General features: G+C 41.2%; 1 protein-coding gene across 4 annotated transcripts in view; it reads left to right on the forward strand.

Annotated features, from left to right (window-relative positions):
• ATP10D (ATPase phospholipid transporting 10D (putative)) overlaps positions 1–25,898 on the forward strand; it is a 114,923-nt gene that overhangs the window by 78,394 nt on the left and 10,631 nt on the right. For 3 of the 4 annotated variants that reach the window (XM_079920064.1, XM_079920063.1, XM_079920065.1), the window contains 9 exons: positions 1,423–1,611; positions 3,760–4,369; positions 4,995–5,101; positions 7,345–7,471; positions 9,034–9,218; positions 14,275–14,581; positions 17,207–17,283; positions 18,290–18,415; positions 21,115–21,315. In XM_079920064.1, the coding sequence (XP_079776190.1) occupies positions 1,423–1,611; positions 3,760–4,369; positions 4,995–5,101; positions 7,345–7,471; positions 9,034–9,218; positions 14,275–14,581; positions 17,207–17,283; positions 18,290–18,415; positions 21,115–21,315 (1,929 nt within the window). Of the gene's footprint in view, positions 1–1,422; positions 1,612–3,759; positions 4,370–4,994; positions 5,102–7,344; positions 7,472–9,033; positions 9,219–14,274; positions 14,582–17,206; positions 17,284–18,289; positions 18,534–21,114; positions 21,316–25,898 lie in introns of those variants that run through there. The other variant, XM_079920066.1, reaches the window with a different exon arrangement.

The raw sequence follows: 25,898 nt of genomic DNA on the forward strand, positions 1-25,898 counted from the left end.
AGTGCTTACGAACTCCATCAAACTGCAACAGGGTTCAAATTTTGCTAAGTCAAATATCACGGAGCAAGAGATGCTGTTTTTAGATAGAAATTTAAGAATGCCTTGTGACAGCAGAAAACTGGGACCTTTGAAACCCATTGTTAGCCTGGTAACCTGCCCGAAGGTGAGTGTATCGTTCGAGAAGGAGAAGGAACATTAAATTATTTGGGTTTCTGTTGTGCTGTTCTCATGTCTCTCATTCTCTCATTTACTTTATACAGCCACCCTGTGAGGTAGGTGTACTTTTTACCATTATTCAGAAGAGGGAAAATGAAGCTCAGAGGGTTAAGTAAGCAGCCTTAGGCCCCTAGAGGGTATGCAGTGGGTCTAGGACCTGAACCCAAACCCATGTGATTCCCAGCCTGTGCTCTTTTCTTATTGAGGCTGTGCTACATCTCACCAAACTCCTAAGCATAAGATGCGAGCCACGGTCACTCTGAATCTAATATCACACATCTCCGTATTTTACTCTGTTCTCTCCATCACCTCTCCTGGCTTTTCTGCAGTCAGGACTCCTCTAGAATACCGTGGCACTTTTGTGAAAACTTGATTCAGAGGAGATGGCCCCTTTTTTTGACTCATCTGAAAAATTTGTAAAGCAGTTGACTGCATACTACAGATTTCTAGTACAACATTCTTTCATTAAAACTAGTACTTCTAAATAAGAATGAGAAGGACCGTGTTTAACGAAATGAAGTATTTTCCCCCAGTAAGCAAAGTTCTTAAAGCCAGTTTGTAAATGGAATTGTACAAAAGAGAGGAGCATAGGGCACAGTTGCCAAAAATATTTGATGATCAGAAATCTCTTAGAGGGACCCTTGGATATTAGCGTCTTGTAGCATATTACCAGGAAATACGGATGAACTCTGTTAGCGTGCTTATAGTAATTTTATTTCGGAGGGTTGGTTTTTAACAATAGTAGTGCTTTGAGCTGTAAAATATTTTGTTAAAATAACATAGTATGAATAACGCGCTCACTTTTAAAAGAATTGATATTCATCAGTTGCTGTGGGATGAATATATGCCCAAAGTAGGTAGAATCCTAGACACAATAAAATAAAGCTCTGCCCTGTGTATTTCAAAATAAGAAAACTCACTCAGCTAGTTTTTGGTGAAAGGCATTGCTCCTCTCTTGCTTACTTTGAGTTAATAGTCAAGGTAGTCTCCATTCATATTATGCATTCTGAATTTTCTATTTAATTTTTTTCTCTTTTATTTCCCTATTCTCACATCCCATGACACCATGTCCATTAAATCTTTTTTAGAAGAATAAAGTTTACTGTCTCATGCTTCACAGATTCTGGTTAGAAAAGCTCACGTAGATTTAAAACTCGTATTTTTAGGTACTTATTGTAACAACACGTTCTCTTTTTGGATCTTCAGGAAACAGATGTGGTACCAGACACCAGGCTTTTGGACAAGTTTAGTCAGATTACACCTCAGCTTTTTACCCCACTGGATGAGACTATCCCAGATCCACCACTGGAGACTCTGTACATCATCGACTTCTTTATTGCTTTGGCAATTTGCAACACAGTAGTGGTTTCTGCTCCTAACCAACCACGGCAAAAGGTGAGTCTCTAATGCAAACAAGGGTCACCTTCCAGAAGAGAATTTTGGGTTTAAATGTACTTGTTATGTCGTCTTATTATGTGGATCGTAATTAACAATAGTAGCAGGTAATATTTATACATTACTTAATCTGTACTCTGAACTTACGATGTTCTAAGTGATTTACTGGTACTAACATGTTTAATCCTCCCAACAGCCCCATGAGTTAGGTGCTGTTACTCTACTGTTCCCCATTTTACAGGTGAGCTTAAGTAACTTGCCCAGGGTCACAGGACCAGTTTGTGGGAGAGATAGGATTGAACCCAGGAAGTGTGGCTCAGAGCTACTATACTGTTTTGCCTCTAGGAGGATAGCTGATGAGAACAGTTCTTGGAAACTATGACTGTTCATTTTGCTTTAGTTTGCTTACCAAATTTGAAGCTTTCTGTGAAACTTCTAAAACCTCCAACATATGCACTACATCAAGCAAAATATAAAGTATTAAATTCATTATCATGTTTAATGATAATGTCCCTTTTCATGTACCAGTTGGGTAATGTAAACTCAATCGCTCTAAAATCCAATACATCTATAATATACCAAGGTTCTGCAGTTCCCACACAAGCTGGATTTTTAAAGTCTCTTTGTAGCTTAGAATCCATGGAAAATTCATTTTCAATTAAAAAGAAAAACTTGTTTTAGAGACTGGTGATTTACCGCTTGCTGTGCTATCTTCCTTGAATATAACTATCTCCCCTTTTGCATACATCTATTTAAAATTCAATTTGCGGCACAACCCAGTTAAATTTTAATTTTCTGTTAGATCATTTTCTCTTGGCAACTTCAGAGGTGGTCAGTTTTAACATAAAAATGTTTTACTTTCCATTAAGCTTTCATTTGATCAGAAACTGTATTTTTATAAGATTTCAACTAGAAATTTGCTCTTTGAAAACGTACATAGTTAGAGGATAACTCACTGGATGTTCTGTTTTTCTCCCCATGTAACACTTTTTCATATACATCTGTTTCCAATATAGACATCTTTTGGCGTTTTCTGTTTAAGAAATATAGTTGCCTTATCCCCAAAGAATATAATATTCTGTAGCCTGAAAGAAAATCTCTGTAGACATATAAGAGCCTAAGCCTCATGATATTTTAAGGTAGTGACAGAAAGGCAATGAATAAAGAGTTAATCAGAATTCATGTGGAGTACAGAGACGTCATCTGTGGTTGAGTTTCACTTTTCATTTTTGAGTTGCCAGTAAGTTTGAAAATTGACCAGCATGAGTCCCTCAAACTATCATAAAATTAATACTTATTAGGAGAAAATTCTTTAATGCCTTGGGCATTTCTAAATGAGAAAATTTTAACATTCAATTAATTGGTCATCCCAATTAGTTATTAAATTCTAAATTTAATCACTGATAAGAGTTAAGATCTAGAAGAAATCAGGCTATGAACAGGAAAAAGTTCTATAAAAATAGAAATTTGAATTCCTATTATGCTGATAATTCTTCTGTGAGCTACTTTGTTTATTGGCCTACTTTGCTTAAAAGGTCACATTAACAACCTTTTTTAGAACCTGGAAAATAAAAGAAAAAAAATACATTTTGTTAATCTTTCGATTTACTTTCTTCCAGTGTTTTAAATGTGTATTATGATACATTTGTTTTTATACTGTTTTTTAATACTATTTTTTTAGCTTTTTCAATAGTGCCCTGTAATCGTTATAAACTTGACCTTTAAATGTTATGTAACATTTTAAGATGTTTCTAATTTGCTATTATTAAATCCTTGCTTGTAATTTTTAAATTGTTATTGCTAGGATGCATATAATAAAGATTATTAATTTTTTATAGTTTAAGTTATTTCATTAGGGAAATTTGCTATACGTATGCCCACTGCTAGCAATGTAGCATTTTATGTCTTTTGCTATCAGTTTTCTTCCTAAGTGGTTTTGAAATTCACGATGCCATCAACATTAGTGCATCTTTTTCATCATGGCTATTTTTATTAACGTTTCCTGTGGCATTTGTAAGTATGAAGCAGGCTGCCATGTGAGGGAGTGGTAACTCTTCATATCTCCTTTTTTCCCCCCGTTTGACCTCACAGTTGTTACCAACTGCCTTTGACTGTATTATTGAGACCTTCCCATATTATCTTTCCTAGATTGGACTCTCTTCTCTGCATGCAATGCCCATTAAGTCTTTGGAAGAGATTAAAAGCCTCTTCCAGAGACTGTCTGTCCGAAGATCAAGTTCACCATCTCTTGCCAGTGGGAAAGAGTCATCCTCTGGGGTCCCAAATGCCTTTGTGAGCAGACTCTCTCTCTTTAGTCGAATGAAACCAGCTTCACCTGTGGAGGAAGAGATCTCCCAGAGCAGCAAGAGTCCCCAGGGCTCTGGTAACTCAGCTTGTCGCATAGAAACTGAGAAGCAAGACAGCAATGTGGATGTCACAAACGGCAAGGTGGAATCCCTCCCTGGACAGCCCTTGGCCTGCAGCCTGTGTTACGAGGCTGAGAGCCCGGATGAAGCGGCCTTAGTATATGCCGCCCGGGCTTACCAGTGCACTCTGCAGTCCCGGACCCCAGAGCAGGTCATGGTGGACTTTGCTGCTTTGGGACCATTAACATTTCAACTCCTACACATCCTGCCCTTCGACTCAGTAAGAAAAAGAATGTCCGTTGTGGTCCGGCACCCCATTTCCAACCAAGTCGTGGTGTATACAAAGGGCGCTGATTCTGTGATCATGGAGCTGCTCTCAGTGGCTTCCCCAGGTGGGTTCATACAGGACTGAGAGGGAAGTGATAGGAAGGGCTTGGAGATCGAAGGGCCACTCTCAAGGGATTTATAAAGGCAAACAAGCAGATCTGTAGGGATGCGTCACCCTTGGTGAAGTGTAGGGGAAGCTGCCTAGGATCTGGTGAGAAAGCACCTAAGTTTTGGGGTTACATAGACAGGGTTCAAATCTGGATTCTGACAGTAGCTATGTCTTGATAAAGTTACCTAACTGTCCTTTGCCTTCAGTAGGTGGGGATTATGGTACCTCCTTTATAGGTTCCTGAGAGGTTTAATGATATACTGTATGCAATATATGCCGCGCCTCTGACCAGAGCCTAGAAAATGGTAAATGCTCAATAAATGACAGCCAGCATCCTTATAATCATTGTGACAGTCATTATCGATGGTGTGGGAATGGTGTTTGTATTAAGTTCTTGGTACTTTTCTCTCCCCAGGGAAAAAGAGACAAGGGAATGATTTATTCTGAGGGGTCCCTTTTATAAACGCACATTTGGGATTCAGAACTACAAGACCTTTTGTTTGTCGTGGGTTAAGTTACCATTGTTTTAAAACATATGTCATTGGGCAAACTGGTGGGAACACGTGTGTTAATTATTTTAGATGGACCAGGTCTGGAAAAACAACAAATGATGTTAAGGGAGAAAACCCAGCAGCACCTGGATGCCTACACCAAGCGAGGCCTGCGCACTCTGTGTGTAGCAAAGAGGGTAAGGCTGCTCCGTGTTCCTGTCTGCTGGCTTCCTTCCTTCCTAGCTCCACTATCATTTAACGAAAACGAGTGCGTATCAAACCCTGATCCAAGCATCGGGAAAAGTTTTTGGGCCACTGGGCTCGATTTTCATATCGCTTCTTTATTCCTTATATATTGGTTGGTTGTAGTTTGTTCTCAAAGTATTTTGGCAGAAAGATGCCTGAAGTTATACTGTCTGAGTTCTCCCATGTTTCAATATATCCGAGTGCTTTTGTGTGGAAACTGCAGTATGACTGGGAATAAACATCCCTGGATCCTACTCTCTTTCTCTGAGTACCTTGCAAATATCATTCCTCTATCTTACAGCATTAAATGTGCTTTGAAAAGAATGAGGCTGGAGACTGGCCTTAATTTTCCACTTATAAGTTCTTGATATTTTTTCCTGGTGGGCTCATAAGTCTTTATCTGTAAATCCAGGTAAATTTCCTAAATATTATCTCAGTTTTTATCATTCTCTATTGAGAATAATCCTGGGACATAGTGTATCCTTTCTAGATAAAAATTTAAGTAATAAGAAAGAAGACAGAGCTCCAAGAAGTGATTTGAGGGGTGTTACTACCAGAACCACCCCTGGGGGCATGGGAGAAACAGAGATACGAAGCCTTTTAAGAGTGAATTGGTCAAGTTTTTTGTGCCACTTGGCCAGTGGGGTATGGCCTAGGTATTGACCAAGTCAAGCTGCTCAGCTATAATGAAGCTATATGCAAGGCCTTACACCCTTATATTACCCTCCCTCATTGATAAGCCAAGACGTCCCCAGCCCCATCCCTATAGCCATAGCCACAACTGCATCCCCAGCTGCACACCTAGATAGGGTTTCTTCCTTCAGTACAAACTCAGGTAACTCATTGTTTCAGAGTAGAGCAGTGGCAGGAGAAGGTGCGGAAGTCTAGTTAGGGTGGAGAAGGAGAGTCTAGTAAGGGCTAGTGCAAGAGAAGGATGTGCTTATGGGGGAGGGAAGGGAGTCTGTTGTCAAGATATAACAGAGCTATGATGAACATTGAAGGAAAAGAAACAGAACAATCAGATCAGCCCACATAGGGGAAATATTGGAGAAGAACCAGGGAGGCTACTCTTGCCAACTCTCTCCCTCTTCTCCATAACTACCTCCTACCCATTCTGTTGTCTTTTCCCTCCCTGGCTCTGAGCTCTACAGTTAATTTTTGCTGTGTTAGAAGCCAAAGTATCAATTTTCTCTCCTTCATTCTGCGCTGTGGCTGGTAGAGAAGACTGAGAGATACACGTAGATCAAAGTATCAATGCTTTAATGGCTGTCCAGTAGCACCCAAACAATAGAGCTCCTGGGAGAACTGAATTGGAGACTAGCTAGGACCTGAGGCCAATGTAGGCATCTCTCATTTCTTCTCCAAATTCTAGTTCTTGGGAACTGCCTTAGGGAAAGTGGGATCTGGTGTAGACTCTGAGGCACTTAGTCAACCAGCTGCATGGAGAATCAAAAGCCTGCCTCATACACAGTTGTAAGAAGAATGAAGAATTCAAGATCGAAACAGACCTTCTGCCTTTTCAGTGGAATGGTCCTGCCCTGATAAAAATGTAGCCCAATAGATGCCAGATTCTCCCAAATCAGATTACCTTGTGGGCAAGAATGAGTAGATAGAGAAATTGCCTCACCCCCTCTACTGCATGCTGCTTTATAAGAACTGAAAGGAGATTTCTCCCATTACAGTAACCTGAAGACAAAGGAAAATGTATCATTGGTTCCTTCTCCAGGAATTCCACTTAATTTTTTGTTTGGAAGAGAACTTCCGTGCTTCACCCATTTGGCCTCCTTTTTCTTTTAACCTTTACAGATAACTCACCCTATAAACCAACCATCAAAAGAAATCAAAGGTGCTGCTGGCTATATAATACCTGACATTGAGTACGGGACACCACTTTTTCAACTGCACCATTAGAATAACCCTGAATTTAACTTTCAAGTGGCTCCTTTCTCCCAACTGCACACTCCCTGGTTTAATTGATTAACCTACTTTCATCTTATATGGTGCCTAGAATTTCCCAGAGATTCTGAGCTACAGGGTCTGTCCATCCTTAGTGTTACACTAGTCTGATCACAGAGCTCGGGAAGTTTGTGACTGGGTAGTGTGAGGATTTGGACCTGGCCTGAGTGAACCCAGAGAGGGAAATACCATAGGCTCATCACATGGCCTGCCTCATAGCTTTTTTTCCCCCTCATAGGTCATGAGTGACACTGAATATGCAGAGTGGCTGAGAAATCATTTTTTAGCTGAAACCAGCATTGACAACAGGGAAGAATTACTACTTGAATCTGCCATGAGGTTGGAGAACAAACTAACTTTACTTGGTAGGTATTGTCCGAAGGGGGAATTTTCAAAAACACTTGATGTCTGTAAATTAGTTATTCACCAGTGGCTTTTTTTCCACTTTGATCTAATAGATACATGTGGTTCTGCCCACCCTGTCCAGTTTGACTTCTACCCTGCTTCCAATCCTTTCCAGTCCATTTTCCACTGCAGTGAACTTAGACTTCATTTGTGGCAGGCTGGTCATCCTTAAGATCATTTAAAAATTCAATGCTTTAACGTAGAATACAAAGCCAATTAAATACCCTGGTTCAAGAGAGGAAAGCTCAAGTTTCTTGCCAGGCATTGGATAAGGTATTTAATATGTGTTGTCTTTTTGAATCTGCACAACAAATCTCTATTTTATTTAGAAGAAACTTGGAGCACAGAGCAGTTTAATGACTTGTTCAAAGTCACGTGCTAGTGGCTGGCAGAGCTGGGGAGAAGTTCAGATCTACCTCACTCCAGGGCCCATATTCTTTATTCTGTGCCTGCAACCGGGCTAATGAAATTTGTCTCTCTTCTCTTACTTCCTGGTTTCAACTAAAAGTTGCACACCTGACACCTCTTGTCTCAGTTAGAGCTGCATCTTAAAATCACCTGGAGCGCTTTAAAAGATACCGATGCCTGCCCAGGGATTCTGTTTCAATTGGTCTGATGTGTGGTGTGGCCATTTGAATTTTTCAGAGCTCCCCAAGTAGTTCTAAGAGGCAGCCAAGGTTGAGGAACACAGCCTTAGAGTACTAACACACCAAAACACCGGTCTCTGAGCTCTGTGCCTCTGCTTCAGAGAAAAAACAATGATCTAACTTGGTCTCTAGCCAGTAAAGTAATGATCTTCCTCCTGTCATTTCTCCGTGACAGTGTGAGTGGTACAGATTCACATTTCCTCATCTGCAGTTCCAAACTCAAAACTGCTTTGTGAGTTTAGTGCCAAAACTCATTTAGCAGCAAAATCAGGCCTGATTCGATAAGACAATTTAAAGTCTTTAGTATCCTAATTAGTGTGAATGTTGTAATTTGTAAGTTTTGCTAAAAAATACTAATGTGCGTGATTACCAGATATTATAAAATATGATACATATATCCTCTTACCTTTTAAAAATCTGTAAAACGTCTGAATTCTAAAACATAGCCTCAGTTGTTACAGAAAAGGGAATTATGGACTTATAATATGAAAGAGCATTAAAAATAGATAATACGTGTTACTGACCAGAACAGTCTTTAAAAGCCTACCCTTACCCTCGGGAGTATCATGGAATTATAAAATTGAAGAGTAAGGATATATGAGTAATTGAATTTACAGAGAAGCAAGCTAGCCAAAAGGAGAGCAAGTAAATTTGATAAACTCATTGATTGCGAAGGCTTTCTTCCCAAAATATTACTTTGTATATGATTTTGGTCTGAGTCTTCACGCTTCATTTGGACCGCTTGAAGCTACTGGAACCTTTTGTGTAGTTCAGGATTGGGTCGGCTAACAGATAGGGTTCAATTATAGTTTAGATGAGCTTCAGCTGGCTTTTGTGTTTCTTACAAGCCCTGTTGCATTGTGGTTATTTTTTAGGTGCTACTGGCATTGAAGACCGTCTGCAGGAGGGGGTCCCCGAGTCTATAGAAGCCCTTCACAAAGCCGGAATCAAGATCTGGATGCTGACAGGAGACAAACAGGAGACAGCTGTCAATATTGCTTATGCGTGCAAACTACTGGAGCCAGAGGACAAGCTTTTCATCCTCAATACTGAAAGTAAGGTATGTTTACTGAGATCAAGCCAGTCTTTTTGTGTTTTCAAAGCCAACGGAATACTTGTGATGTGATGGCTATAAGGATAAAGAAAAACCAATAACCATTAGCTCCTTGATAACTAGTGCTTCTATCCAGCAACCTAGCTTGCTGAGTTCTTCTAAAGGCTTGGAAAATACCATGATTCAAAGGAATCATTGCTGAATAAAGACCCTGAAAGAAAATTTCCTTTTTATTTGCCTTTCCCGCCCCCCCCCACTCCATATTGAATTATCACTGATTTGACAAGATTTAGACCATGATGACAAAATATGTCAAGCTCTGGGACAGAAGTCTACCCCCCTTTCAAGCTGAGGAGAAGTAATGATTTCGGTTGGAGTCAGGTGAATAAGTATTTTCCTGGTAATTCTAAAATTAGGCTCAGAGGCTAATCCTGCCCTCTAGTGGTTAATCTTAGCTAGTGCACCTGAGAATATCAAAAGTTGGAAGAACTGTTTAAGGGCAGGGAAAAAAGGGATTTTGGATTTTTTTTTCTCCTTTTTTTTTGAGGAGAAGGAATTTAAGAAATTTGGATTCAGCCTATTTTTCTAATACCCCTTCTTCCCTCCACCCCTGCCACTAATCTCTAATACAGATGTTCTAATCAATTAAACAGGCATTTTATTTTTTTCAGAAGATTCCTAGTATAGTGATACTGAGATTTGTGCATACTGTTTAATTTGCTTGGAAAACCTTCCTCCTTCCTGCCTCAGTTGTCATACTTTTATCAGTCACATCCATTCTGTCATAGCAACCTGCCTCAGAAATCCTCTGGAGCTTCTCACCTGGATCACATCTTGGGTCTTGGTCACAGGCTGCCGCGTTTGGTTAGCCATGTTTTTATGGTCAGGCCTCAGTCAATACCCAACTAGATGGTACATTTTGAGGAAAGAGAATTTTCCTTATTCAACACAGAGTGAGTTCTCCTTGGCAGTTGACAGTGGCCCAGGGACCCACAAGCATAGCCACCAGGCAGATCCCAGTTTCAGCTGGGGAGCGAGCACAAGAAAATGCTTGGTCATTTTAGTCACTAAAATGGAAGTGCCCTAAGTCTGGTAAGACCTGGATTCAAATGCTTAGCCTGCCAGTGACCAGGTATGTGACCTTGGCGAGTTACCCTCCTGAGTCATTTTCTTACCTGTAATGTGAGAGTAATGTCTATTTCACAGGGATGTTGTGGGCATTAAATGGGAAGATATAAACTGTTTAATGTGGTGCCTGGCAGATGAAAGGGGTTCAGTGAACTTTTAAAAGTAATAAATCATTTGTGTTCAGTTTTGACTATGCCATTTTTGTGAGCAGTAAAATCATTAGTATTATGAAATTTATTTATAAATATACAATTTATGGTTAAAGGTATTTAAAACTACCAACTCAAGCCTTTATAGAGTATCCACTGTGGACTGCTCTAAATACAAAAGATTTTTTTGCTATCAGTAGGTATTTCACCTCAATTTTTCAGATAACTAAACGGAACACAGTGAGTGAACATAATTTAATTGAGTTCTATAATGACTCAAGTCGATGCATATAAAATCCCAAGCACATAGTAGGGGCTCAGTCACTGTGTTATTTTCTCTTTTTCCCACTCTCCACCCCTCATATGCTAAGAGTTAAAAATGGAATTGAAGGTCATGAGCCCAATTTGTCGTTTAGCGAAGCACATTGCTCCTGTGACATTTTAAGTGGGCCACCTGGCAACCGATGGATTGTCCAATCATATCTATAGTGTAGTACCTCAACTTTACAGGTTTCCATCAACTTTGGTTCCTAAATTTGCAAATTAGGTTATGGTAAATGTAACCACTTACAAACCTTGCATAATTTCTGTTCTCATAAATTTCGATTCTTTTTTTAATAGACTCATATCCTGGATTATTTACTCCCTTTCAGGATTCATCATTTAATTTTTTCAGTTTTATTTTCATTTCATTTAAAATTTTCTTCCGAGATAGTAACTCTTTATATTCATGTTTCTTAGAATCTATAAAAGCCTTTTTCATACATGATCTCATTTGACCGTTATAACTAGTAGAGCAGATAAAATTATCCCCATCTTATAGCCTGAGACTCCAAAAGGTTGTGAATTGCCTAAGCACTGACAGCTGATTACTTGTCAAGCATGCTTTTGGTATTATGATACATATTATATAACCTATATCTATTTATCTGTATAAATACATTATTCATGGAGTTAAGTTCTATAAAGTTGCTGAAATACTGAAGTAGTAGAAACTGAACCATTGCCCCTATGGGAAATGAAGGATTAGGTTCCCGTGAGCCTCTGGTCAGAACACTTTCATCAACCAATCAATACATAACTTGTTGCATGTATGTTTCTTTTTAAAGACACCTTATTTTATATATATATATATATATATAATCATATATATTATGTATATAATCATATATATTACATATATAATTTTGTATATATATTATATATAATCATATATATAATTTTATACATATTATATATGTGTAATTTTATACATATATAGTTGATTCATTAACATTGAACCCATGACCAACAGCATATAACTCAGGCTCGAACGAAGTTTGTCTCTAACAGCATATAACTCAGGCTTGAACGGAGTTTGTCTAACACACGTTTTCTACATAAGGCACATCACAGCGTTCCTGTACATAGGAACACTAGGCAGCATTGAAGGGCTACAGTTAGGGCCATTATAAACAGTGAAATCACCATCAAAAAGCACAGAACTGCAAAAAATGTGTCACTAGACGGAGAGTGAAAAGGGCACTTGTTTACAGCGTGGGAGCTGACCTAAGTCGGAGCATCATCACCTCGCTCAGCTTCAGCTGGAAAGGTGTGTGTTGCATGACTCAGATCTTCGGTCACTCTGCGCGTGTCCACACATGACCAAGAAAGCACCTTTATCGTAGGATTACAGGCAAAGTTTAGCAAGTAGGTGAATTTGCAAATATGGAATCTGCAAATAATGAAGATTGACTATATGTGTGTATGTATATTTTTTCTATAAAGAAAATATAGTTAATTTATACAACTAAACACTTTTGTACTCAAATAAGAGAATAAAAATATCTAGAATCAATCTACAGTCGTAAAACCGGGTAATTGACTTTCATATCTTGAAGGGCATCCAGTCAGACTGCACTCTGCAGTAGGAGCATATGAATGCTATACAGACTGTATTTATACGGTTGTATAGTATTATGGCTATATTTTTTCACTTAACAAATATCTTAACCATCATGTCATGTTAATAGAGGTCTTGATTTTCAGTGACTGCAGGGTATGTCACCTTCTAAATATACCATTTTAATGTAACCAAAGTTTGGAAGGTTTTTAAAAATATATTTTTACTATTCTATACTGAGCCTATGCTGAGCATCTTTGATTCATCTTTGTATACTTTTCCATGGGGGCTTTTGAGGTGTATGGGATCAGATTTATTCTCGTGGTAAAGGTTGCCAGGTAGCTCCAGTGTGAAGTTGACTCTCTTGTTTATAGTTTATGTGGTTGTTAAGTATTTGTTGTGTCTGTGTGCCTACATATTCATACCTACTTCCCATCTTATTTTGCTTTGGGTTGAGAAATGCTTGATAAAATAGCATTTGAAATAAGAGTAAATGGCCTCTGAGTGTGAGGGGCTCTTTCGTGAATAAACTATTTCAGGCTTAGTGTATAAACTTAAATGCACCGTTCCAGGATTTTGTTTGCCTCTGTCCTTAGTGGTCATTTGACACAATAATTTCTGTAAGTTTATTGTTCGTGTTCTCGAGTAGAATTCATCTAATGAATATTTATTGGGTGCTTAACGTGGCCCTCTTTTAGGCCACGAATTTCGAAAGTAAAGTAAATTAAAAGTTTTAAAAGTTTTAAAGTAAATTAAAACATTAAAAGTTTAAAAAGTTTTAAAAGTTAAATTAAAAGTTTTAAAGTAAATTAAAAGATTAAAAGTTTAAAAAGTTTTAAAGTAAATTAAAAGATTTCGAAAGTAAATTAAAAGTGCTGTCTGTCTTCAAAGAGCTTCCTAACAAGCGTGGGGTGAGGAGAGTGGAGGGATGCATGCACACCAAATGGGATAAGGCCACTAAGAACATCGACCAGAATGTTAACTCGGTGAGGGTGGGGATTTCTGGTTCATTGATGTATCTCCAGCACCTAGAATTTTTTCAAGTACACAGTAGCTTCTCAGTAAATAGTAAGTGAGTGAATGTGTTGAATCAAAGAAGAGAAAAATAGGGCTTCCCTGGTGGCGCAGTGGTTGAGAGTCCGCCTGCCAGTGCAGGGGACACGGGTTCATGCCCCGGTCTGGGAAGATCCCACATGCTGCAGAGCGGCTGGGCCCGTGAGCCATGGCCGCTGAGCCTGTGCATCCGGAGCCTGTGCTCCGCAATGGCAGAGGCCACAACAGAGAGAGGCCCGCGTACCGCAAAAAAAACACAACAAAAATAAAAAAAGAAGAGAAAAATAATTATTACTGTTTTAAATTCTGCTGTGTCATGCTTTACACTAGGAGCTGTGCATGTATTGGGTTGGCTCAAAAGTTCGTTTGGGTTTTTCCAAGACATCGTACGGAAAACCCGAACGAACTTTTTGGCTAACCCAATATTGTTTCACTTATTCCTCACAATGAATTATAATGTAGACGTTTGAATTTTTCTCATGAGAAAGTTGAAGCTCAGAGGTTATATTAATTTGCTTAAAATCAAGCAGGTAGTAAATGAGAGAATGAGACCGAAGGGCTCTTGAGATTCATGGTTTGAGAAGGTAAATTGCACAAATAAAGAAAGAAATTCTAAAACTATTTTTTAGTTGTACAGTTGGAAGTGAGATGCACCCCATCCTTTTATCCTGTCCCCATATACACACAGAAGTCTCTGTGGAAGAGCGGTGAGGTCTTGGAAAGTAACCGATTATTCACTCCCTGGGGTTGACTTGATGAAGCAAATGTTAAAGAATAGCAATGATAAATATAGCTGGATGTGGCCAGCAGGGGAGCCCCAAGGCTAACTGTCTTTGCCTCTTGTTCCAAGAATGCCTGTGAGATGCTGATGGACACGATCTTGAAAGAACTTCAGAAGAAAAATCCAGCTTCTCCAGAGCAAGCATCAAGTGAGGCTTTCCACCAGCCTCCCGCGCCCCCGGACTCAGGGCTGCGAGCTGGACTCGTTATCAACGGGAGGACCCTGGAGTTTGCCCTGCAGGAGAGTCTGCAGAGGCGGTTCCTGGAGCTGGCTGCTCGCTGCCATGCTGTGGTCTGCTGCCGAGCCACGCCCCTGCAGAAGAGTGAAGTGGTCAAACTGGTTCGAAGCCATCTCCGGGTGATGACTTTGGCCATCGGTGAGTGGAAGTGGAACCCAGCCCTGCACTTCTCACTTTCATGTCACACCAGAGGCTGATCCTTTCTTCTGTACACATTTGCCCTTCTCTCGGTCTGTCCTTTTCCTCCCCCGCTTTCCCTCCCCTTTCCTCCCTTCTTTCTCCTCCGTCCCCTCACTCCCTCCCCTTTCCCCTCCATCACCTATTTGGCCTCCTCTTATGAACCAGGTGGTAGAGATGTGACATGGAAAACAATATAATAGGACTCTGTGGTACATGTCAGATCCCCAAATCATCTGGGTTAAGGAGGGTAATGTACTGAATCGGAGACCTGAAAAATTCATGAGTTCTGCCTTCGAGAAAGCTAAATTCAAGAATATGAACAGTTCATTTATTTATTCATTCAACCACTATTTATTGACTGCCTTCTATGTACCAGGCATTTTTCTAGGCAATGGAGATACAAGAGTGTACAAACCTGACAAAGTACCTTTCCTTAAGGAACTTACGTATAGGAGGAGGGTAATGCAGTAAAAAGTGGGGAAAAAAAAAAAAGGGTATAAAAATATAAGATCAGATAGTGACCAATGCTATTGAAAAAATAAAGCAAAGTCAGATGATGCAGAGCATTGGGGGAGGCGGAAGCGACTTCTATTTTAAATAGATTTTTCAGAGACAGTCTTACTGATAAAGTTGTGTGTAAGCAGAGACTTGAAGGAAATGATATGGGAGCCATAGGAGATCTGGGGGGGTGGGGGGGAACATTCCTGGCAGAGAAGACAATGGACCATGCTTGGTGTGTTCAAACCCAAAGTAGGTTGAGCAAAGGGAGGAGTTTTCTGCAGGTTAGTGAAGGACAGAGAGGTGGCAGGTGACCAGGTCCTGTAGCGTCTTGGAGGCCATTAGGAATTTTGGCTTTTATCTGAAGAGACAGAGAGCCACAGGAGGAATTTGAGCAGAGGAGGGACGTGAGCTGCCGTAAGTTGAAAAGGATCACATTGGCTGCTGTGTTGAGAGGAGCCACCGGGTTGTAAGGACATAAGGAAGGAGACCAGTTGAGCGGCTATTGAAATAATTCAGGGAAAAGATGATTGTGGCTCGAGCGCGGGTAGGAGCAGAGGAGGTGGAGGGATGTGGTAAGATAATGGACGTGGTTTGAAGAAAGAGCTGCTGATATCTGCTGACGGATTGGATATGTTATATAATAGAAGGGGTCAAGGGGGACGTCAAGGTTTTGTCTCGAGAACAGAGGGACGGAGCTGCCATTTACTGAGATGGAGTCAGGGAAGCAGGAGTTGGGTTTTATACATGTTAAGTTTGAGAAATCCATTAGATGTCTAAAACAGTGAGTCAAGTAGGCAGCTGGAGATAAAGTCTGGAATTTAGCAATGAGGAATTGGCTAGAGACATAAATTCGGGAATTGTAAGTCTAATGGTGATATTTAAAGCCCCGATAGTATTATCAGTGAGATTACCAAAAAAATGAGTGTAAGTGGAGAAGAGAAACAGTGTGAGATTAAGCTCTGAGACACTCCAAAGTTCAGACATTAGCAAGATGAACTCAGCCATCTCTTATAGTCTCTGTTTCCACCTGGATTATTTTCAGTCTCAGGTAGCATCTCCCCTCAGGGTGTTGGTACAGCTACTGAAAATTCCCACCTTTATATCTTATCCTGTTAGCAACTTGAGAGAAAAGATAGCACCTCTTCTCAAGTTGCTGGAATAAAGTATCAGGATTAGGGTGAAATTTTGTTCAGCTATCTTATTGAATGAGCATATACATGAGTGAATTGTTCAAGCCCCTGGATCCATCTGTCCCTGAGGCTAGAGCCCTGGACATGTCAATTCTGTCAATTCAGCTGAATCACGTGCCTATCTCTGAACCAACCACTGAGGCCAGGGAACAGGCAGTGGTAATTGTCCAGGCCTGAGCCGGTTGCCCATCCCAAATCTGGTGGTTTGGGCTCAGAGACTCATGGACTCAGAGTTCCCAAGGAAAATCAGGATACTATTACCAGAAAACAAGTTAAGGTTGCTGGGCAGTTGGGAACAACAGATGTTCGTTACCAGCAGGAATGTCATACCTCCTCTAAAGAAGCTTCCAATGTGTTGGGAAGACAAAGAAATCTATAGCAAGCTTAATACCATGCTAGATATGATAGAGATTCGTAGGGTGATGCTTGGGGCCTAAGGAAGGGGCATTGAATCTAAAAGGAACATGAGAAGGACTTCCTAGAGGAAGTGATTATCTAAGCTGAGCACAAGAGCCCTTGAAATCCACAAGGTGCGGCAGGGGTGATGAGGACGGTGTTATAAGAATAGAGAAACAGCATGTGCAGGGCTGGAAGGAGTAGGGTATATCTGGAAAATTGAAAGTAGAATGAGTGACATAGAGAAAGGGGAGGTCAGTCCAGGTAGGGGCTGTAGCATGAAGGACTTTAAGGTAGTGTTGAGTATGGAATTCTTCCCGATGGCAGTGGGACGCCACATTGCATTTGTGCTTAGCTAGCTTCCAGGCAACTTGGAGACATGGGATAAGCTTTGAAGGATTTGTTTGTTTGTTTGAGTGGCCACTGTTGATTTGCACAGTGGGCAGTTTTTCTTTGCTCCTCATATGCTTCTCACCTTTTCTTCCGTTTCACAAAGGTGACGGTGCCAATGATGTTAGCATGATACAAGTGGCAGACGTTGGGATTGGGATCTCAGGTCAAGAAGGCATGCAGGTGAGAGGATGTTGTGCACCCAAACACCACGAACTTGACCTGCCCATCCAAAGGCAGCATTCTCCATGGTCAAATCTCTGTGGTAGAGTGAGGCTGTCTGCGGCTAGCTCAGGAGTGGGTGGCAGGACGTTTAGCCATTCGTTCACTGATTACTTACTGGGTGAGTATTACGGTAATTTCCCTGGGTAATTTGAGCTCTGTGGCCCACTTGTTCAGTTTAAAAATATATAACTTATCTAAGTCATAAGGATATATATTTTTAGCGCCGCAATAGCTGTATGACTTTTGACACTGATGAGAGCTACTAAGGATTTGAATGAAATATCTAAAAATCCTAAAGAGAGAGGGAGAGGGGGAGAGAAGATAGGAGAGAATGAGGGAAGTGGGATTGTCCTGCTTTCGTGTGCGCACATGTGTGTTGAATAGTGTTTTAGGCACAAAATTCAGATAGAAGCTCGTCCAGAAGACTGCTTGTCATGTATGGAGCTAGTGCTGTCAAAGGCAAGTGGGACGTGAGGCTTAGGGTTTCCCGAGAACGATGAATTACAACATCTCTCTAAAAGATGAGAAATTCAAATACCTCCTTTGCCTGCTACATTATACAGAGTCACATGAAGTCACGACTATATACTTTTAATATTCTCCTCATGGAGGAGAAGCAAATGCACACTGTAATGCGCAGAGTTCTGGGTAAGGGAGCTGCTCTCTAGGGAAAGTACACTTGCTGAAATTACATCATGAACGGTGACCAGAGAGAAGTTTTGTTTCATTGGACCGCATTGGAAAACTGAGTGGTAACTCCAGGTAACCCGTTAAGGCTCTGTATTTGTGGGTTTTTGTTTGTTTGAAGGTTTTTTTTTTTTTTTTTTTTTTTTTTTTTCCCGGTCTTAGGTTTAAACCACATATTTGACCAGTCTGAGCCTGCTGGCGGTTAGGCTGCCATGCTGCGTCTGTTCTAACATGTTCCATTGCTCAGGGTGACGTTCTCTCCCCGTTGCCTCTGCAGGCTGTGATGGCCAGTGACTTTGCCATTTCCCAGTTTAAACATCTCAGCAAGCTACTCCTTGTCCACGGGCACTGGTGTTATACCCGACTTTCCAACATGATTCTCTATTTTTTCTACAAGAACGTGGTATGTAGCTCCAGAAAATTCGCCCCCCCCCCTTCTCCCTTCCACTCCAGCTTGTGTAAGGGGTGAAGAGGAAGGGCCCGATGCTGAGCTCACTTTGCTTGTTGATGTTTGGGAAGCAGCCAGGAGCACTTCTGCTGTCTTACCAGGAATAATCTGGGAATGTGCTGTGTTTCAGCTGCTGAGAGCAGATTGCTAGGCTTGTCCATCTGCTAGCATTTTCTATTCCCTATGCATTTAAATTCAATTAAGCCCTGTCTGATTCGTTTAGAATCCAGTTTTTGACCTTCCATAAAAAGGTTGTGACAAGCAGAATTAGGAAATGTTTAATGCTTTCTGTCAGTGGAGAATGAAAAGGTTTTCTTCAATTTTATAGGAGATATAAAAACTATATATGTATATATGCTATCCCCAGACGGATGTCCCATGTGGTATATTGAACACACAGATACAGATGAAAACCCAGTGTAGTGCCTTAGGCTGTAGCTGGCTAGCACTCCCAGAGGAAGAATTCTTTGGCAAGCCTGTAAAATGTGTTTGTGCTTTGGTAGCTATTGGATGGTCAAGGAACTTAATTTTGACCATGTAATTCATAGAACGGCAGAATTTGAGTAGTAGGATTCCTGGCTTCGAATCTTCAGCAAACCATTTAAATTTCAGTTTTCTCTTTCATAAACCCATGTGGACCTTAGATTGCTTCACCTAAATCCCTTCTAGGTGGGGTGATTATGTAAATATGTCATGATTTTCAGACCACATTTATTCTTGGTCTTTAAAGTGCCTGTGTAGAAAGTTAGTAGTAAACAGAAATTTACATCACTCTGTTGAAATGCCATCTTTAGGAAAAAGATGACTTTAATGGGTCATTTTTAGGATATCCCAAATATGTAATTTAGATCGGTGCGTGCACGTGTGTCTGTCTGTCGGTCAGTCAGCAGGAGCATTTTTTTCCCTGTAGCAAGATGAACTTTTCAGGAAGCTTTCAGTACTTTCCTAATTGGAATTAGCACACTCAGTCAAAGTTTAAGAAAGCCTTGATACTGTATGAAAATATTTGAAATGTATAATATCTCTGTCCGTGTGATTCTGGGGAAAGCTGTGATTTGTAACTTAAAATTCTAGGACTTAGTGATCAATGACTTTTAGAGGGGAGCCCATCTCCCAGGTTTTTAAAATACCTTTGCATTTTTCTACCTTCTCTTCTATTATGATGCAGTCCACTGCATCCTCTCCCCCTTCCTTTTAACTCCATATTTCTAACTAATATTAGAAAGAGACCAGGACATTATGATAAAACAAATGTCCAACTGTTGTTAAGTATTTAAAATTTTGTCTCATGGAAAAAAAAAAAAGATGCCACATGCAGTTGGAGAGAGGGGGTGTTTATTAGTAGAGAGAACGTCACCAGGGAGCAAGGACCCTGGGGCCGTTGTAAACCCTGATGGCCTCACACTGAAATCCTCCTGACTTGTTTCTGCCTCTTTCTTGCCTAGCCAAACAACAAGTGGTTTGTAAACTATGGAGAACAGGGCCAGTATCAGAAGCCATTCGAATAGCTTAGTTTTCTGAGACTACGGTTCTTGCATCTTGGGCAGTTTTTGAGATAGTGATAAGGACTATGGATTCATTCCCCAGAATAGTGCCCCAAACTGCATATACCTAAAACCCGTACATTTTCAGGAGTGAGGCATAATGCATATCCATGGACCCTAGACTAAGAAACTCTATTCTAAGGATCGTGGTCCCCATCCTGAGGTGTTTCAGTGTATCTATGGTGCCAACAATAATATCTTAATCAATTAATTAAAATCGATCAAAAGGCATTTTTCAGGTCATGAGCAGTTGCTAACTGGATCTTGATACTAAGACCTGATGTCGTATAATTCTCCTTTTCCAGACATAGAAACCAAAATTCATAGAGGTTATTAAAATGACCTAAAGTCATACAGTCAATAGGAAGTTTCCCTAGGACTTGAAACAAGACCCCCTAATTCTAAGCCTTTCCTGTGGCCTGCCTTGCTTCAGGGCACAGAGCTTTTGCTATCATGGACTTACTCTGTGTGAGACAAAATAAGAAACTATGTATGTGCCTGGCCTCTAGCATGACCACCTGTCCTGGTTTTCCTGGGACTGTCCTAGTTTTTATAGTAAGAGTACCATGTCCTGGGAAATTCCTCAGTCCCAAGCAAACTGGGATGGTTGGCCACTCAACCGACACCATCCCATTTCACCAGGAGAAAATAATTGTGAACCCAGAAAGCAAGAGAATGAACACTTGTTGCATGGCTGCCACATACCAGGCACAGGGCTAGATTCTCTTCATCTGGAGCTAGAACATCTGCATTTGAATACTGACTCTGCCACGTGTTAGCCAGGTAACTTTGGGCAAGTTCCTTAGCCTCTCCGTGCCTTACTTTCCTCATCTGTAAAATGGGAACAAGAGTAATTCCCAAGTTGTTACTGAAATTAAATGTATTCTCTTTAAAGCTCTTAGAACAGTGCCAGCACCACATAGTAAATGGTCTGTGTGTGTGTGTTTTAATTTACCAAAAAAAGCTGCAAGGGAAGTTGTGGTCTTCCATTCTGTGAGCGAGGAAGGGAGGGGCTGAGATCACACGGCTCAGGACAGCAGCGTGTGGCGTGTGCGGTCCTAGCACGCATTGCTGACTCTAAGACGCACATGTTCCTCTTTGTGTCCCTAGGCCTATGTGAACCTCCTTTTCTGGTACCAGTTCTTTTGTGGGTTTTCAGGAACATCCATGACTGACTACTGGGTCTTGATCTTCTTCAACCTCCTTTTCACATCCGCCCCTCCCGTCATTTACGGTGTCCTGGAGAAAGATGTGTCTGCAGAGACCCTCATGCGACTGCCTGAGCTTTATAGGAACGGCCAGAAGACAGAGGTGGGTGTATGGCAGAAACGCAGAGACCGATACGTAGCTGCTGTCAGAGCCGCTCAGCTCCAGTGTTGTCGGGTATTGAAAACTATTGGACTCCTCTGTTTGTTTCCAAAGATCTCTACTAACACAGCAGCTGTGAAGTCGGTCGCTTCTGAGACGAACACAAATAAAACTGTGAAAGATCTTAGGTATTTATAAGCAGAAATCCAGTCCTCAGACCTTACAACTGATAATATCTAATATTTACTAGACCCCACGGTGCTGCCTTTTGCGCACACTACCAAATGTCCCCAGTCCCATTTATCTTCACAAAGCGCTTTGAGAGAGGACGTGGTATTGTTCCCATTCTAAGAGAAAGAATCTGAACTTCAGGGGGGCTGAATAATTTTTCCAAAAACCTCACAGCTAAAAAACGGCAGAGCTAGGATGGGAGCCCTTATTAGTCTGGTTCTAAAGCCAAACTTAACTTCTTCAGGTTCTGCTGTCACGCAGAATAGTGCTGTGAACTTAACGGTTCCCTCTCTCTGAACGCATGTCGCACCTCCCCTTAACTCAGTCCTGTCCATCCACCTCTGATATGTCCCTTATGTCTCATTTCCTCTTATCTATAGTATTGTAGTTGCCGATTCATTGGGCTAGCTGTCTTAAAAGCTTTTTTTTTCTAATTTGTCTTTTACAAAATTAATAACCAGCATTGAGATGGTCTTATGAACATTTATGTAATGCCAGGCACTGTTATAAGTCCTTAACTTACATAAATCTACTTCTCAAAATGATCCTGCAGGGTAGATGCTGTCGTTATCCACACTAGATGAGGAAAGTCAGGCACAGGGAGATACTTTAAGTAATCTGCCTGGGTCACCAAGCTCCTGGGTGGTACAGGGAAACCCCGGTTCCCGATCCCCAGCTGTGCTGCAGAAAGAACACTGATGCTATCTTTGGTCCTTGGGTGCACCCCCCCCCCCACCCCTTCGCTGTTTAATGGCCAGAAATCCAAAGTGCTCTCCTAAGGACATTGCCAGGATCACAGAGACTGAGGTGGACCAGCAACCTGTAGACACGTATAAGCGGACAAAGCTGAGGGGTCAATCTGGTCAGATATTCTAGCCTTGAGAAAAGGACTCTGTTAGTCAGGACTCTTTCCGTTGCAAGTGACAGAAAACGAGCTCAAATTGGCTTAATGAAAAATGGAAATATATTGGCTCTCATAGCTGCAAAATCCAGGAGTAATGGTAGACAAACAGCATTAGTCTTAAAGCAACTGTCAATGTGCTGGTTACAACTCCTTGGCCCAGCTTGAGTCCCATGCCTTTGCCTGTGCTTATCATTGTGGCTAGAAAGATCATTTTCTCATTGACTAGGCCTGGGCCATAGATCATTCCTGAGGACAGAGCTGAACCCTACGGACAGGATTGGGAAGGAGGGTTTCCTGTAAAAGGACTGGAGAGACGAAAATGAGACCCATCATGAGAAATCCATGGGTCGGACTTGACTGGCCTCACTGTTCTAAAGACGCTGACCCAGAGCAGCACATGTTAGAAATGATGGGTGATGTTTAGCCTGAGTTTAAATTCTGCTTCAGTGGTATGTGACCTTGGTAAGGTGTTTAACTTGCCTGTACTCGGTTTCTTTACTTTATGGAGATGGTGTGAGGATTAAGTAAGATTGCGCTCTCAATATTGTTATTTTTACCCCACCCCCAACTCCAGATTTAACCAAAAATTCGAGGAAGTCCTGAATTTAAAATGATGCATTGGGCTTCCCTGGTGGCGCAGTGGTGGAGAGTCCGCCTGCCGATGCAGGGGACGCGGGTTCGTGCCCCGGTCCAGGAAGATCCCACGTGCCGCGGGGCGGCTGGGCCCGTGAGCCATGGCCGCTGAGCCTGCGCGTCCGGAGCCTGTGCTTCATGACGGGAGAGGCCACAACAGTGAGAGGCCCGTGTACCGCAAAAAAAAAAAAAAAAAAAAAAAGATGCATTTATTTTCATCAATCCAATTTTATTATGGGTTGAACTGCCTTTTGAGACTGGAGGGTAATTTAATGTCCTTAGGCTCATGGAGCAGCATGGAGAAGTCAACTTCCAGGGAGGAAGAAATCCTTACAATCCTTTAATATCATCCAACCCATTCAGATCAAAGAACCACATGAGGTTTTCCTAAAAAAGTCCAATCTGACTTAAAGCTCAAGGCCAGGGTGCAGGAATATGTGGTTGATATTAATGACGATTGTCCTGTACCCTAGGTCTAAGTTAAATTCCAAGTCCATTGGGGAAAGAGGGGTAGAAGGAGACCTTTAACGTTTTCATAGCTTGGTGTTTTAAAAGCCCATTTGTTCAGCCTGAAGACTGTAATTGGTCTTGACCCTTGGAAGAGTCGAGGTCATTGTTTCCTGTTGTTGAACGCTGCTGTCAAGCCTTTGCACACGTTGTTCTGTTAAGCTGGCCAGTTGTATAATACGTGGTAAAGCAGGCAGAGTCCCAGCATGTGGCTATTGATAAAAGGTAATTAATTTCATTGACGTTACCTTCCGGAAGAGTTGTCCTTCCTTTGAACTTGGCCTCCAAACAAACTCTATTTTATGCTTGGGCCATTTCCTGTCTTTGGTGTCATGAAATATACTTCCCAGGGTTATAGCATCTCTCTCCTTGAAAGGAGATGAGTCTGGAAGGCTGCAGCCAGGAGCGTCCCTTCCAAGAAGCAATCGTCTATTACCCATCTCTCATCACCCACACAGCCTTCTTTCCTGGCTTTGACTTCATGTCCAGATCTTCCCTCTCAGTTTCCAGGAGATCCCATGAGTTGCTCCCTTCAGCCCTTCATTTATCCATGACCCTTCTCTACCCCTAATTCTCCTTGCTCACATTACTGTGGAGAAAGTGTGCTTGTTAACCTTTTGGCTCTAGGTTTTTTGAGCAACCTCTGTTCCCCCAGAAGCATGAAGCTGTATTTTAACTTATCCTGAAAGTGTTCTCTCTTGTCCAGTGACATTTTGGTTGCCCCTTTGACTCTGCCACATTTTCTTCCACCGTTTGATTGTGCTTCTGCTTAGAGTTTATGGACACTTGGATGAAGAAAGGCAGGTAGAAGATTCCATCATTTCCCATGACAAAATTGTAAAAGAGGCTACAGGGAAAAGTAGACTGGAAATGATGAATCTTCATTGCTTTGATTTTACAGAGGACAAAGAGATAAAAAAGAAAAGATGTAGAACTTCTAAGTGTAATCTCTTGAAGGACAGAAGAATTTATATGGAGATGTTGTATATTTATAAAGCTTTAGGAGACAATTACACATTTTCAAGAAAATTTCAGTTTCTTTTTGCATTTGAAAGGAAATAAGACTATAAACACGTTAAGAGAAGGGAAGACTAGCTCAGGGATATGATGCATGTGTTGTCATTTTTGTTCATGGCAGACATCACTAATACACTGTAGCACTCCATCCTTCCTACTGGGTCTGAATGGAACCTCAGAATCCTTTTGCACACACATTACTATTTGATCAGAATTATCTTTTATTTGAAAACCTGTTTTCAGTCACTTGACTGGTATCTCTACTTGATCTTTCTCTGTTTCTACAAGCTTCTGGTAGGAAGCAGTTTAGCACATGAGAAGTTATATAAGAATAGTTTATTAATCCAACAAATATTTGAGTATCTGCTATGTACCGGGCACTGTTTTAATCACTTGAATAAGAGAGCCCAGGTCCCACTTTATGAAGCTTGCATTCTGTTGAGAGAAACATAAAATCATTAGGTAAACAAATAAGATTATTTCTGATGGTGATGAGAGACTTCTGAGGATGCCATGGTAGTAAATGATTAAGTGGGCATGACTTTTAGACTGGTCTGGGGTCTGTGCCTCTATGAGGAAGTGATATTTGAGCTGGGATATGAATAGTGAGGAACTGGTCATGTGGGAGGTCCAGGAAGAATTTCTGGCAGAGATGACAGCGCAGGTGAAGCCCTGAGGAAAGAAGGGATTGGCATATTTGAGAAATAGGGTGAAGTCTGTGTGTTGGGAGGATGGTGAATGACAGAACAGGTGGGTGGCCCTGGAGAGCAGGGGCTTCCATGGGCAGACCATGCAGGACCTCCTAGACCATGGGAAGGAACTTAGATTGTATGGGAAATGCAGTGGAAGTCATTGGAGGAATAGGAGGGGGGTCAGTTTGATTAATTAGGGAGATGGCATGACCTGATTTACATTTTTTAAAACCATCTGGCTGCTGTGGGAAGATTGGATTAGGGCTGAGAGAGGAAGCAAAGAGGCCAGTTAGATGGCTCTCCCATCATTCATAGAGAGTTGATGGTGAATTGGAATGAAGGGAGTAATGGAAATAAAGGTGGATGGATTGGAGAAGTTTTTGAAACAGTGTTTTCTGATCAATGGGAAATGGAAACTTAGTACTACTATCCTTATTTGAGGTAGATTTAAGATTGATCCAATGATAAAAGCAATACGAGTTGAAGAAGAGTTCCTTCAGGGTTTTTTTCCCCCGTGAACTCATCTCATTCAATTATCACCCCCTCATTCTTCCACTACTACTTACAAATCACTACTACTTACAAATCCCACCTGTTTTGTG

Source organism: Stenella coeruleoalba (genome assembly GCF_951394435.1).
Source record: "Stenella coeruleoalba genome assembly, chromosome: 4".
Taxonomy (NCBI): domain Eukaryota; kingdom Metazoa; phylum Chordata; class Mammalia; order Artiodactyla; family Delphinidae; genus Stenella; species Stenella coeruleoalba.